Source organism: Lathyrus oleraceus, chromosome 4 (assembly GCF_024323335.1).
Source record: "Lathyrus oleraceus cultivar Zhongwan6 chromosome 4, CAAS_Psat_ZW6_1.0, whole genome shotgun sequence".
Classification (NCBI taxonomy): domain Eukaryota; kingdom Viridiplantae; phylum Streptophyta; class Magnoliopsida; order Fabales; family Fabaceae; genus Lathyrus; species Lathyrus oleraceus.
The window spans coordinates 485,487,249-485,502,338 of record NC_066582.1 but is presented as its reverse complement, the minus strand read 5'-3'; the positions used below and the strand labels follow the sequence as shown (position 1 = coordinate 485,502,338).

The following is a 15,090-nucleotide window of genomic DNA, read 5'->3' as shown; positions in this document are numbered from 1 at the left end:
CTTCCACACTTTCTCCCCAACGATTTTTTTTTTCTCAGTGCTTTCCAGAGAGTTTTGAAAAAGAAAAAGAAAAAGAAAAAGTCTGTTAATAAAAGACAGAGAGCTTGTTGAAAAAAAAAGTTCAATCATTTTGCATTAACAGCTTGCATACGTCATGCATATCTAACCTTCCCATAATTACTCATTTTCACAAATAACCTTTAAATCTCCATCAGCTGCCATGCACAAAAGCTAGTTTGTTCATCCTATATCTCAGTGAATAATTTCTTGGTGACATATCTTCACATTTCATTTATTCTTGGTGGAATAATTTTTCGATATTTTAGTATTTAATTCCATCCTACCTTGAATGTCCGGAAGCTGTTACTATCCATACATCCAGGTTTGAGAAGATTAAATAGGGGCCACTGTCATACCCCAAAATTCACCCTACCTTTCACAAAGTTCTTCTAGGCCACTAACCCTAATCATATGCATATCCTTGTGATCATTCATTTCATCTGCATAGCCATGATCCAATACAAGAGGACAAGTATCATGGATTCCAAGCTTTGTGCTTGCACTTAGTGGAAGCTAAGGTTTCTCTGCAACCAAAGGTGGCTCAACAATCAAACACTAATCTGAGGGTATCTTTTGACGCTTGTGTATGTGCCCATCATTGGTGATTCATTTGTGACTTCTTGATGAAGCAAAACCCTAATTTGGGGTCCTCATTTGATCATGGTTTCCACTAGGGGTGGCAAAACGGGCCCGGCCCGCGGGCCATGCCCGTTTTACCCGTCATTTTTGGCGGACCGGGCCAAGGATTTAGGCCCTCACCCTCAAATGTGTCCGCCCCGCCCCGCCCCGTTTTTTTCGCGGGCTTTTGCGGGCACGTGTATTTACATAAATTTTTGTATTTTTAGGCTTAAAGAGTGCAGTGCCCGCGGGCTTTCCCCGCCCCGCCCTCACTTTTTTGCGGGGCGGGTCTAAGTTTTAGGCCCACATCCTCAACTATGACCGCCCCGCCCCGCCCCGTTTTTTTGCGGACTTTTGCGGGGCGGGGCTAAACGGGGCGAGCATGCCCGTTTGCCACCCCTAGTTTCCACAAACCCTAATTAAGTCTCATGCCCTTTGTGTGGCCTCCTAACCCTAACTTCATCTGATTCTCATCCATTGTGCTTGACGCACTTGCTTGGTCAAGCTTCACCCAACATTCCTTTGTTCATGACCATTTATGTCGATTTCTTGGTGTTAATTCCTTTCATCTTGTGCTTTTGTCCATTGGTTTGAGCCCAAATACATGCCTTGCTTTTTCATCTGGTCATCCTCATGCCCATTCCAAGATCATGTCTTACCTAGTGCCATTTCATCTGATTCATTTGGCCCATTATGGATGACTCATTTTCTTGATAAAGATTCATGATCCTGATTCATTGATTAGGGTTCATTCAAAACTTCACATGTTCTTGACTTTTTATTTGATTAGTGTTCATCTGGTTTGATTCATAACATGGCATAAGTCATTTGATTCAGGGGCATCGTGGTCCACATTCATTTGTAAAACCTTGATTCAAGATTCAATTTCCAAATTCATTTTTAATACAACCATAAATAATCCTACATTCCATATGCAATTCCAATGCTAATTTCCAAATTTCATTCAATTTCCAAATATGTAACATTTTCCATTCAAATTCAACACTTTCATACATTTATTTAACTAGCAATTACATTACATTACAATACATTTCAACATTCAATACATTCCAAAACTAAACCAATTACAAAGCATTCCATCAAGCATATCTCATGTCCAAGATCACCATGCCATATCCAAAGCATCGAAACAAATCCAATAAGCCCATAGCAAACCCGAGTCAGCTCAAAATAATTCCAAAACGGTTCAAGCTTCATAGCTCCAATTCAATGGCCCATAACTCCAAAATCACATCTTAGAAATGACATAACATTGCAAGACATATTAGACATACAAACAACAACGCAAACATACTTCAAGCATTACCATTAACAACCAAGCATTCATCAATGACCATACATAACTAGCAACCATAGCCAACTCATGCTAAACATTAACAGTCAAGATTCATCATGCATTCACTTCACAATTCACATATCAACATAGCATTCCCAAGCATTCATTATAATAGCTTATTCACATTACTAGCAATGCATATTAAAACAGTAACAAAATCTCAGGTAGATTTTTTTGGGACCTAGCGTGTTTCACCCCATCCAATCCATGCCACTCCCAGGTGCTGGCCCATTATTTTTTTTCTTCTTAATTCTTCCTTAATCCATGATTAGGTTCTTAATTTATTTTGATTTCATTTAATTTCATTGATAAATCTTGATGCTGATTAGTTTAATCTTGTTAGATTTAGGTATATTTTTCTTTGATTTTAGATTTTAGATATTAGGATTAATTCTTTTCTTTGATTGATTAGTTAATTAGATTTAATTAGGTGGTTAGTTAGAGATTATGTTTTAATCAAATATTGTTAATTAGGTTTTTTTTCTCTTAATTTTTCAGAATTAATTCATTTGGTTAACCTTGCCATGATTAGAATTTTAGCCTTTAGAGTTTGGTTATTTCGTTTTGTGGATTTTGTTTGGATTAATATGGTTAATGTTTGATTTTACCATGATTAGACATTAGGTTAATTTTCCACTCAATTTGACTTTTGTATGATGATTTCCACGATCATATTAATTATGTTTCAAGTTGTAATTTGGATTGTGAATTTTCCATGTTAGTTGGATCCTAATTCATGTTTAGGTAGATTTTCATCTTTAGAGGTAATATTCATTTTTTAATTGACTCTTAATTGATTCATTTGGTTTGTGATCATATTGATAAATTGAAAATCCCATTTCAATTTAGATGATGAATGCTTTGTGTGATCACATGATAGATCTTTGATTACTTGTCATTGATTAATCCATTTCCATTTGAATTGATTTAAACCATTGAATATGCTTACATTTGTTGCATCATTCTCATTCATTTGACTTGATCTCATGCTAACCTCGTTTGTTGCTTTGTGTTTCCACATGTGCATTGAGATTCAAGCATACCTCTAGCTAACCATGCTTCTAACCAACTCATACCTATCTTAGTCTTGTATTGATTGAAGTACCATGCCACTTGTATGTTTTAGGCATGATATATGGTTTGTAATTTGTATAATTCATTTTCATTTCCATTTATGTTACATTGTATGGATCCATCCCCCTACTATGGGTCATATGTCCCTCCACCCCATGAACATGTAATATCTTAGGTTTATTTTTTTTATTATTAGTTCATCATGCATGCCAATTAAAAAGATAAAAATAAAACGATAAATAAAACATTTCAAAAGAAACAAAAGGTACTTGATCCAACGTCAAGTTGTTTTACGAATAAAACTCACACCAATGCAACCCAACTACTTGATCAAACATCAAGTATTTCCCATCCATTCCATGATCCATGATCCTATCATCTCTTCTCCATTCACTTCTCAATCTCATTCTATCATCTCTTCTCCATTCTCTTCTCAATCTCAAGCTATATCTCACCTTCATTCTTCAGACACTCTTTCATAATAAATCCAAACACTTGATCCAACGCCAAATGTATTTTTCAAAATCATTTTCATAACAAATTGGAATGCAAAAATGGGGATGTACATGCTTGTACACAACATTCAAGTACTTGGGTTGTCGACCGTACCTAGCTTAAGGACCCAACACTTGACTTCCCCCTTAAAATATCTAATGATTCAAACAAGTTAGATCTAGGTGCTATAGGGGAGAAAAAGGGTAGTTAGGACTCCATTGTCCTCTCGACTCCCAAGTATTCTGATTGTTGGTCGTACTTAGTCAAGGGTCAGATACTTGTCTCCCTATAAGTTCCAATGATTAGACTTGCCAAACTCTTTTCACAATTAAAATCTCTTTTTTTGGATGAAAAAGAGTGGTTAGGATAATATTGTCCTCTTAACTCTCGAGTTTTTGGACTGTTGACTGTATCTAGTCAAGGGTTTGATGCTTGTCTCCGTACATAAAATCAACCCCAACACATCAAATCATCTTTTGCCTTAGTGCACTCTTCAAAACCCTTTAAAAAATGACGTGTTACTTCCGTTCTACCGTGAACAACGCTTAAGTCTCCATGTGTGAGCAAGTAATGTTTAACTACTAGAGTGTGATCCAAACGCATCCACTTTACTAGAAACAAGTAAATACTTCCCGCTCCCATGATAAAGTATACAAGAAAGTGAATAGTAGCACGCGAACGCCAATACTATTCGGTAAAAACAACCAAACAAATATTCCATTTGTGAGTCGAACTACAGAGCTTTGACTTCCTCATTGCACGTATGAGGATACGTAGGCACAAGGGCCCAAATCTTTGGCGAACACACTAATTTAAAACTTATTCTCTCCCCATGTCATTCTCGATAGCAAGCAACATACAGATAAACAACATCCATACACATTGATACAAGCAAGTGGTTCCCATGGAATACCATGGATGTGAGGGGTGCTAATACCTTCCCCTTGCATAACCGACTTCCGAATCCGCTCTTGGTTGCGAGTTCATTCTTCATTTGGGGTTTTATCACTATTTTCCCTTTCCTTTAGAATAAATAAAATCCGGTGGTGACTCTGTATTTTTCGCGGCGCGACAGTAACGAAAATCCCTATTTCATGTTTACCTGATTATAAAAATAATTAAAACATTAAGTCATATATTTAATAAAGAAATCTAAGTAAAGTAAGTTATATATTAAATAAAATAAACTAAGTACCTGAACCCAATGATTTTGGTTTACAAAACCAATGCAATAAATGAAGACATTTGGTGAATGTGAACTTGTCATAGGAAAGAAAGTCATGCACAAATTTCCTAAACAGACAAGTACAACATTATAACGATTCGCTATCAAGTAACCCATATCTGGTAGAGTCAACCATTTATGTGGTGACTACAGACCAAATGATTCTATCATCAAAGATTCTCTTACTTCTGCTAATCGATTACAAAATAACCTATCATACAAACTTAATCTTTCCTTGTCTATTATTTCCAACTCCAAGTCTCGGCGAACCATTGACTTACCATCCTCATCATATCCATGCAATGATGCAATTACTCCATAATTACCATTTGATACAACATTAACTACATCTTCAATATATAATCTAATATGATTAGGAAATTGAAGAGTGAAATGCTTATTTGATTGTGGATGCTTCTTTGATAATTTCAACTTCTTCGAAGTCTGTGATGATTGATATTGCCTATGTGAAGATTGAGATGCTGAATCAATATACTCATGAGATAAACATCACATCCTACTAGTTTTTTCCCTTTCTTCTTCACTCCTCATTTGGTTTTTAATTTCTCACATGATGGACACAATGAAGTCACTATGGGGTAGGCAAGTTCACAAACCCTACTTTTTATTGCCCTTTTTCCAACAACATCTAATAAACTAAACCGTTTCCATAATTCATCTATTGTACAACTCATATCCACCTCTGATCCATCATCTACATCTACCTCCAACTAAACTTCCATACTTAGTTTCCTCCAATGAACATGAACAACATCTATTGGTATCGGTATACCACCAAGTGTGTATCTTCCTAACTCACAAGCACAAGTTAACCTATAGGATATTCTAAGAGTACAACCACATATTTGCCAGTTAGTTCCAATATAATCAACTCTCAATAACTCTTCAACAATACGTCTCAAAGCAGCTCGAGACACTGAACCACACAAATTACCATAAAATGAACTTATATGCACATGCTCAACTTCATAAAAACCTTTTTGAAAAGAAGATCTAATGTTGTCCAATTTTAACCTCAAGTTGTTATTCATAGCTTCCCAATATTTGACCATGTCACATATACTGTTCCCCAACATCTACTTTAACTTCCAATGAGCATATTCAAACCTAAAAATAATACATATTAAAAAAATACATAGTAAAAACTATTAAAAAAACATATCGATTAGTCGTCGTGTTACCAAATGTAGAACGCGATTAATCCATGCTCCAACAAATCTCTGTGTATGTGGAGTCAACCATGTCTCTTTCACATAATAAATAAACCCACTAAAATCAACACATGTCTGCTCAAGTTGTTGCAACCATTGATCATACTCAACCTCATCACTAGTCCAAACAACTTCCACCCATAATGTGTCGATCGTTTTTTGCATGTCATTCACCACATGTTACTTGCATTTTGCACCAACATTTTTGTTAATGTGAAATCTATATAGCAAATTAATCGACACAGGAAACACAACTTTAGTTGCTTTCATCAAAGCAAGATCTCTATCTATCACAACCAAATATTAATTTGTTACTTCTCCCTCTCTTGTCAGTTTCAGTTTCTGAACGAGTGATAATAACAATTACTTTATTTCGTATTTCAACCTCTTTAATCCACCTTGTCACCTCTTCTTGTGTACCAAATCTTGGAGTAGTTGAAAAAGTATCAGAAGTATCTACACATATTTGGAGAAAAAATTTCATACCTACACAATAAAAAATTGTCAAAAATAAATAAATTAACATCACAAACCGAAAGTCTTCATAAAAGAGTTCTGGTACACAAAATTAACAAATCAGAAATCTTTAAGAAAAAGTTCCGGTATATATGAGAGTGTTAACTGAAACACATTTGTTAAGTGTTTTAGAAAGATACATTTTTTACACTCAACATGAATTCTTCTAGACAATGTTCCAGAACACGTTTTACAATAAACCAAATATCTTTAACAAAATGTTCCATTAAAGAAAAAATACATATCAGAAGTCTTTTTTTAAAGTGTTCCGATACAAATTTGAAAGAGTATAATTTCAAAAATCTCAAATGAATGGTAAAAAATAAAATGATAAATTGATTAAAAACAAGATTTTAAACCAAATATAAGAATATAAATATAACTATAACTACAGCTAAAATTTTCAAATACATCGAAGACAAATTAAAACCTCGTAAATGAGTCCAACAAGCTATTTCATTATAAGAACAAGGATGTAAAATCAATCTAATAAAAATTGTATGGATATTATTCAAAAATAGTTAAATCTTTGTTTTGATTAAAAAAAATTACTAACTTAATTTAGCTCCATATTTAAACACCTAACATATACTATTTATTTTGAATCAACACCTAAGATGAATAAATAAGAATTGCAGGCTATGTCCAATTTTACAAATTATTTACATAAACTAAAATCTTCTTTCCTGTTATTACTTTTTGTAACTTACCCATTTTTAGTTTTCTTCCTTCTCAATTTCACCTTTGATATGTTTTCCTTTTAACATGATCCATTTTCAACATCATAATCTCACCATTTACCTAACACAAAATATTATTAACAGATTTTAATTTGTTGTTAACCACATAATTACGTTTTTTAATCTCTTAAGTTGCGTTTAAACACAATTGTTCATTTTGTTCCATGAAAGCGACATTCATAAACGCTCATTGAAACCGTTGCCAAAAACAACACCATAACACAATGGTCCTTTTCAGTTCTTTGAAATTACGGTACAATGAACATTTATTTGATCATGTCCCTATAAATGTAAAGTTTCATATTATATATATATCTTTTTGAGAAAGTATTATTTTTTTTTATCTTCATCATCATGAAATAGAGTGATTTTTTTTAATTTGCTTCATTTTTTGCATATGTTAATCTGTGTTGGATTTTAAGGTATTTTACTTCTTTATCATTTTTTGATTATGCATAATTTGATTTGTTTGATTCTTCATAGTTTTCTGACGTTGGGTGCAGAGAATACCTGATTTATGTTGTCTTGTGTGATATGATCTAACATGGTGCATGTATGTAGGTTTAATGGTTTCTGATGAACTTTAGGGATTTGTTGTGATGTGTTTATAGGTATGGACTAGAAATTGGTCTTGTGTTTTGTTGTAGAGATGATGGAAGATGATGCTAATGAAAAGATTTTGATTGCGATTTCGGAGTATGATAATGGAGAAAAGTATATTTAGAAAGTTTTTTAGTTTGATTTTGGTGAGAGAGGAGAAAAGTATGAAGCCTATTCTACTTAAATGTGGTTTGGCTTTTGCTCTTACCTTTGCGGGTTTTATCTATTCGAATTTTAGAACTAGACGGATCAAGTCTTCCCCCAAAGACCACCACCCTTCAGGTTTGTTTCTTTTCGTAAGTTATCTTGGAGAGTTTATGAAAATAAGCTGAAAACAACTTATGAACGTTATCATAAGCTGTTTTTATAAGTTCTTCCAAATGGTTTCGTAATTATTTATGCTGCTAGATAAGCTCGGTTGAGCCAAATTTGAATGAATCTTGCGTGATATTTTGTATGTATGATGTTTTTCTCAGGTCATAGGAGTGAAGTTAGTTTAGGAGGTATTAGAGCATCGTCGAGTTCTTGCAATATTCATTCAGAAGGAAGCAATTTCGATGCAGTAAGTTACTTGAGAAAAAAGTATCTTTCTGAATTCTGACTGATTTTGTATAAGCTATCTTGAAGGGCTTAAGAAATAAGCTTAAAACAGCTTATATAGTTATAGTATTTATTGGTTATTTTATTTAACAGGAAGAAAAATGCATCAACAAGGTTGTATGTAGAAGTTCTTCAACTGGTGTCTCTCCAAGAACTAAACATAATGGAGAGAAAGACGAGTTTCTCGTCCCCGAACTCAACGATTCTTCTGCGTCGGCACATTCAAGTAACGAGAAAGATGCTTATGAGCAAGAAATCAGAAAACTGAGGAACAATATCATAATGCTTCAAGAGAGGGAGAGAACTCTCGAGGTTCAACTTCTTGATTACTGCGGTCTAAGGGAGCAAGAAACAGCAGTAATGGAGCTTCAAAACCGATTGAAATTAAGTAACATGGAGTCGAAAATGTTTAATCTAAAAGTCGAGACGTTACAGTCCGAGAATAAGAGATTAGAGCTACAGGTTGCAGGTCATGCGAAACTGCTTGCTGAACTCGAGGCTTCAAAAACAAAACTGAAATTTTTGAAGAAGAAAATTAGGAATGAAGCTGAACAGAATAAGGAGCATATCGTAAATCTTAAACAAAAAGTTACAAAGTTGCAGGAGCTTGAATCCAAAGCTGTTGCGAATGATCAAGAAATTCAAATGAAGCTGGAAAAGCTAAATGGTCTTGAGGTTGAGGCAGAAAAGTGGAGGAAATCTTGTTTGAGATTGCAGAAGGAAAATTCTGACTTAGCTCAAAGATTGGAGTCTACTCAAATCCTTGCGAATTCCGTTCTTGAAGATCCAGAAGTAAGTTTGTGTTTGGTTTTACAGTGAAGAAAATTGTTTCTAGTTAAATATGAGCTTAAGATGAAATGATTTATGTTTGGATACACTCCCAAGAAAGTGAGTTGAACGATAAATTTGAGTGAAAAATTCATGTTTGAAGTAAAACGTTACAAATCTTAGCTTAAAGTTAAAATCAATTGTAGATGCAAAATTAATTCTATAGCACGTTTTGTTTTTGCGGCGGGTGATCATTCAAACGCACGTGAAATGCGAAACTACAGTTTGTAGCTTCTAATAAACCACGAAAACTTGCATCGGGAGAAGCAGTGTAGAATTGTATCAAAACACAGGCCTAATCTATAATCTTCAAATATATCAAAATCAATTTTAAGTCTTCAGAATCACTTCCGAGTATCCCAAAAGTGAAAAATAAAACGCGAAGTAAATAGATTCGAATCAGTAATATCCAAATATACCACTCAATTTTAAGTCTTCAGAATCACTTTTGAGTCTCCCAAAAGTGAATTTGAACCTGCAAGAAATCAGTCTAATCACTTTTCATCTTCTTTTCCTGGATGCAGGCAGATGCTCTAAGGGAAGAAAGCGACCGTCTGAGGCGAGAGAACGAGGGATTAACGAAAGAAGTTGTGCAACTAAAAGCTGATAGATGCACCGATGTTGAAGAATTAGTTTATTTAAGGTGGCTAAATGCTTGCTTAAGACATGAATTAAGAAACTATCAACCTCCACCTGGTAAAACAGTTGCAAGGGACTTAAGTAAAAGCTTAAGTCCAGCTTCTGAGAAGAAAGCTAAACAGCTTATACTCGAATATGCAAATGCCGAAGGAAGAGTTAGCATTTCTGATTTGGATTCTGATCAATGGTCCTCTTCACAAGCTTCTTACAGTGAGTATGAAGAGTTTTCTTCTCACGATAATTCATTCAATCCACGAGTCAGCAACGCCACAAACAAGTCGAAGATCTTTGGAAAACTTATGAAGCTAATGAGAGGAAAGGATAGTAGCAGCAATCTCAGTAGTAGAAGTACGTCTTTAGAAAAATCTAGATCGTTAGGATGTGGCCTTGATATTGGAGCTGATGGTCTTAAGAGCGAGTACGAATCTCTTATCGGGACGTCTCGAAATTCTATGGATTTAGAACAAACATTGAGTTTGAAGGAAGAGACTAGGAGAAATTCATCTGTTGAAAGATCAAAGAGTTTCTATCCAAGGAAAAGCGGTTCGGGAGATTTGAAAATTACCAGTGACTCTTTCTCAGAATCTTATAGCACAGTGAGATCTAATTTGATCAAATATGCTGAAGCTTTAAAAGATTCTAGTACTAGCGAAACTCCGAAACATGAAATATGTAGAAGATCAGCATCATATAGTTCATTTTAACTTAATATCTAGCAACATAGAACAATGAGTATACTATCTTTATCCACTACGAATATTGCAGTGTATAATAAATAAGGATGTATTGAAATCAGTTGTAAGCATTCATCAATAAAATTAAGTTCTGAGTTTTGTAATACTTAATCGGATGCAAAATGCATCACGTGGTTCTTAAGTTACATTACGTGAACATAATGACCTGTTTTCACACATTCTGTTATGTTACTGACGTGGCAGGTACATGGTTTGCGATAATCTGGTACAAATATTACGCGGTGGAGAAGAGAAATAGGATGTGCAATTCCAGAGGTATTTGTCGCTGAATATACGAAAGATATTACGATGCATTCATAAATAATAAGCAGACACTTGTGTATTATAATATGTTCTACAAACAGTTTAATCTGAAATTTGCGACATAAGATACATAGAATAACGATTCTTTTAAAACTATAGAATCTAGACTCTTACTAGTCAAATTTATGAATCCTTTGACGAGTTGACAAAATCGTGAAGTTACATTCAATTTAGTAGCCTTTTCATCATAACCAGATCTGACTGAAGCAAAGTTTAATGGTACGTCTCCTTTAAGTGACATTATTATCTTACAACTATTCTTGGAAAAAAACTTAAACTACGAGATCTATAGGATGTAGCCGTAACACTGAGTACAAATCTCTTAATGGTACGTCTCAAAATTCTATTTATTTAGAACGAACGTCGAGCTTGAAGGACGAGACTAGGAGAAACTCATTTGTTGAACGGTCGAAGAGTTTCTGTCCAAGGAAAAGTGGTTCAGGAGAGTTGAAAATTACCAGTCACTCTTTCTCAGAATCTTTTAGTACAGTGAAATCTAATTTGATCAAATATGCGGAAGCTTTGAAAGATTCTAGTACTAGCGAAACTCCGAAACATGATACACGTAGAAGATCGGCATCATATAGTTCATTTTAACTTAATATCTAGCAACGTAGAATAATGAGTTTAGTAATACTTAAACGGATATTAAGTATTACAAAACTCATTGTTCTATGTATGCAGTGGGCAATTCTGATATACCATATAGCAGCGTGTAATAAATAAGGATGTATTGAAATCAGTTGTAAGCATTCGTCAATATAATTCGGTTCTGAGTTTTGTAATACTTAATCAGATGCAGAATGCATCACGTGGTCTTTAAGTTATATAATTGTATTCGATAAGTTCATGGTTTATTTTAGTCCCATGTAGGTCATTTAAGTTACATTATGCGAACAAAGTAACCTATTTTCACACATTCGGTTATGTTACTGACATGGCAGGTACGTGGTTTGCCACAATATGGGACAAATATTGCGGGAGGGAGAATAGAAATTCGGCTGTGCAGTCCCAGAGGTATTTGTTGTTCAATATACGAAAGATGTTACAATGCATTTATAAATAATAAGCAGAAACTTGTGTATTATAATATGTTTTACAAACAACTTAATCTGAAATTCGCAACATATAAGATACATAGAATAGAGATTCTTGTAGCATAATCCTGAAAAACAGGAAACTTTTGAATGACTTTAATAGAAGTGTGTAGTTGTACTTGTTGTACACAATAATATTTAGCTTAGATGAACAATCATGTCACGAGTCCTTCCTTATGTGATGAGAGATATGCCTTGTACGAGTAAAGAATCGGCCAAAACTTGATTAGCAGCTTCTGAAGGATGAACACTGTCCCAGAACACATACTGAGTTGCATTAGAACAAGTTCCTGGTGATTTTGTATTGCACAATAGTGATGTTAATTCGATCGTTCCTGTACCACAGCATCCTCTCCCCGCCTCAGCGAAACCTATATAGAACATCATAAGAAAGGTTAGAGAAATTTGAAGATTCTATATGTTGAATGTGTTTTGGTGAAAAGTGTTGCGTACCGAAATTTGAAGGGCTCTGAACAAGGTCATAGAGAGGCTTGTAAATATCAAAAATCACAACCTTAAGACCAGGAAGTTGCTTTTGAAGATTTGATGCAGCTGAGTTAATTTTCTTGTTAAATCCTTGTGCGTCAGTGTTGATTCTTGAGACACAACCGTTCTCATGGTGACCAAATAAAGTCCTTGCAGCTGGTAGGCACCCCAATGGTGGAAGTGAAGTCACTCCAATTTTCCTTGCCCCTAATCCATACAAGCCCTGCATGCCAACAAAAAAACCACTATTAAGGTCTATTAACCGGAAAATCTAAGTCCAAATTACGAGTGATAAGCACTTATATGATAAGGTACCTTAATGAAGGTGTTGAATGAGTCTAGTAGGTAAGAAGAATACTGATCAACAGTGATTGCTTTGTTGATCCAAGGATTAACATAATAATTTTGCACAAAATCACTGCTTCCAGCACTCAATAAGTACAATGAACCTTTGATAATTGATGCAGCTTTTCTGCTGCCAGCAACCTGTGCCAACTTGCCTTGATATTCCTTGAAATAACTTAACTGTTGGGATAATGTAAGTGCATGCTGCCAATAGGAAGAAAAGAAGAAACAAGTTCAAAACAAAACATCTTTATTCTAAACAGAAATAAGTTCAAGCATATACTCCCTCTATTTTTTAATACTTTTGAGTTTTTTTAACTTGTACCGATAATAGATGATACTATTATAAACTTACATTCAAGGTAGCAGCCTTTTCGTCATAACCAGATGCAGCTGAAGCAAAGTTTACACCAGTAAGGAGGTTATTTCCTGATGCCTGTGGACTGAGATATGCAGGTGCAAAATTCTTAAAACCAAGTGTTTCAGCTGCAAAAAAACACTCAAACATCAATGAAACTTAAATGCATGAGTACACGTGCAACACTTCAATCCAAGTTTTCGAAATAAATAATCATAAACTCCTCCAACCAAATCTTAGTCTTTAGATTATTTTTTTAGAAATTTGTTATCCGTTCCTAGGACTAACTAATTCGGGAGATCAATCCCGAATTAGTAATATATTGAAATCTAAAGACAAAGCTTTTGTATGGATTGACTGAACACAAGAGTTGTTAGCACCAGCGAGACTCAATTATGAAATCTTAGGTCTCAAGCCTTTAGATTTATCCGACAGTTTAGAATCCATTAGTTTCATATAAGAAAATCTATAATACAGTTCTGCAAGATTGAGCTTTTCCATCCCTTCAAACAATCTCAATCATTAGATTAATCTAACAGGTGCAAGTATCGATCTATTAACCGTTAGATTAATCTAACATTGAGATTTCATCTGTACAAAAACAAGCTGGTTTCCGAGGGATAAAAGCCCTCAGAAACGGCTAAATCCCTCGGAAACATAGCATTTCCAACAAACATGGAACAGTCGGAAAAACATTAGCAGAAAACTATTTTCAGCAGAACTTACCCTAGAAAACATAAAGCACAAAACAAAACCTAAAACTACACATAATCTAAGTTTGATGCAAAAGTTACCTGTAATATCAGTAGCTAATTTGCCATTACAAAACCTTCCAGTAGCCTGTTTGTTAACAAAATCTCTCCCATAAGGAGGATAGTTAGCCTTATAAATAGTAGGAAGGTAGTCATTATTCCCTACATCCACAGCAGAATCACCAAATGTGATGATAGCTGGTACAATAGTATCTTGTGCATAGCCACAAGATAGGAACAAGAAAGATGCAAAGAGTAAAACAAGTGTTTCTTTGGTATTCATTTTCACCATTTTTCTGCTTTTGGAGACTCAAAACTTTCTTCTGTTTATATATGGAAACCGAAAATGGTACCGTATTGAAGAAGGATGGTAGAAGTTACTCAAGTTAGGCATGCCATTAAATGAGAACGTGCTGAGTGGTTACATACGCTTGTAACACTCCTAAATTTTTTTGGTAGTTGTCTCCTTTAAATGACATTATTATCATCAGTACTCATTTTACAACTGTTCTCGAGAAAATTTAAACTACGATAGTTGATATTGCATGTTATATTCTTATCACCGAACTAACACCTTGCGACAAAGTCGCATCAGTATGAAAAAATGTACATAACAGTGACACAACAAACTCTTGTCTTAAACGAATTCAAAAAAGGTTTGTATATTAGTTAGTGAATTATCCTCATGTAATAGTAGTGTAGGTTATGACTTTTTCTTTCATTTATTATGGTGAAGATAGGTGGTTGAAAATGTGTGTGGAGGGGTGGCATATAGGTGTTAGCAATTGGATTGTTATATGAGTACTAGTGAGTAGCGATGGAGGAGCATGTGCATGAGTTATTGCGGTTGTTGCAGAGAAAAGTCCTGTAACGTACTAGTTCATGTTTGCGAGATGGAATTAGTTAAGATAAGGAGATAGTGTTCAAAATTTGCCGGATTCACGCATTCGACATATTTTGTTATAGTTTGATTGATGATATAAATGTCTAAATTTTAAGTTTGGAATTTT

The 15,090-nt window shown here is 34.5% G+C and overlaps 2 protein-coding genes across 3 annotated transcripts; one reads left to right on the top strand and one right to left on the bottom strand.

Annotated features, from left to right (window-relative positions):
• Nucleotides 1-7,526: 7,526 nt before the first annotated feature.
• Nucleotides 7,527-10,824, top strand: LOC127076459 (protein CHUP1, chloroplastic). Of its 2 annotated transcripts, none has more exons than XM_051018122.1 (5): nucleotides 7,527-7,607; nucleotides 7,929-8,199; nucleotides 8,394-8,479; nucleotides 8,611-9,309; nucleotides 9,870-10,824. In XM_051018122.1, the coding sequence occupies exons 2-5, from the start codon at nucleotides 8,016-8,018 to the stop codon at nucleotides 10,686-10,688; spliced, it is 1,788 nt and encodes a 595-aa protein (XP_050874079.1). In that variant the 5' UTR covers nucleotides 7,527-7,607; nucleotides 7,929-8,015; the 3' UTR covers nucleotides 10,689-10,824. The 2 variants fall into 2 exon arrangements, with proteins under 2 accessions (XP_050874079.1, XP_050874078.1); XM_051018121.1 differs by lacking the exon at nucleotides 7,527-7,607 and adding an exon at nucleotides 7,608-7,739.
• Nucleotides 10,825-12,097: 1,273 nt separating this feature from the next.
• Nucleotides 12,098-14,426, bottom strand: LOC127076460 (GDSL esterase/lipase APG). The gene is made up of 5 exons (XM_051018123.1): nucleotides 14,123-14,426; nucleotides 13,326-13,456; nucleotides 12,941-13,174; nucleotides 12,593-12,848; nucleotides 12,098-12,510 (listed from the first exon to the last, which is right to left on the bottom strand). Exons 1-5 carry the CDS (start codon nucleotides 14,370-14,372, stop codon nucleotides 12,314-12,316), a joined length of 1,068 nt encoding a protein of 355 aa, XP_050874080.1. The 5' UTR covers nucleotides 14,373-14,426; the 3' UTR covers nucleotides 12,098-12,313.
• Between the last annotated feature and the right edge of the window lie 664 nt (nucleotides 14,427-15,090).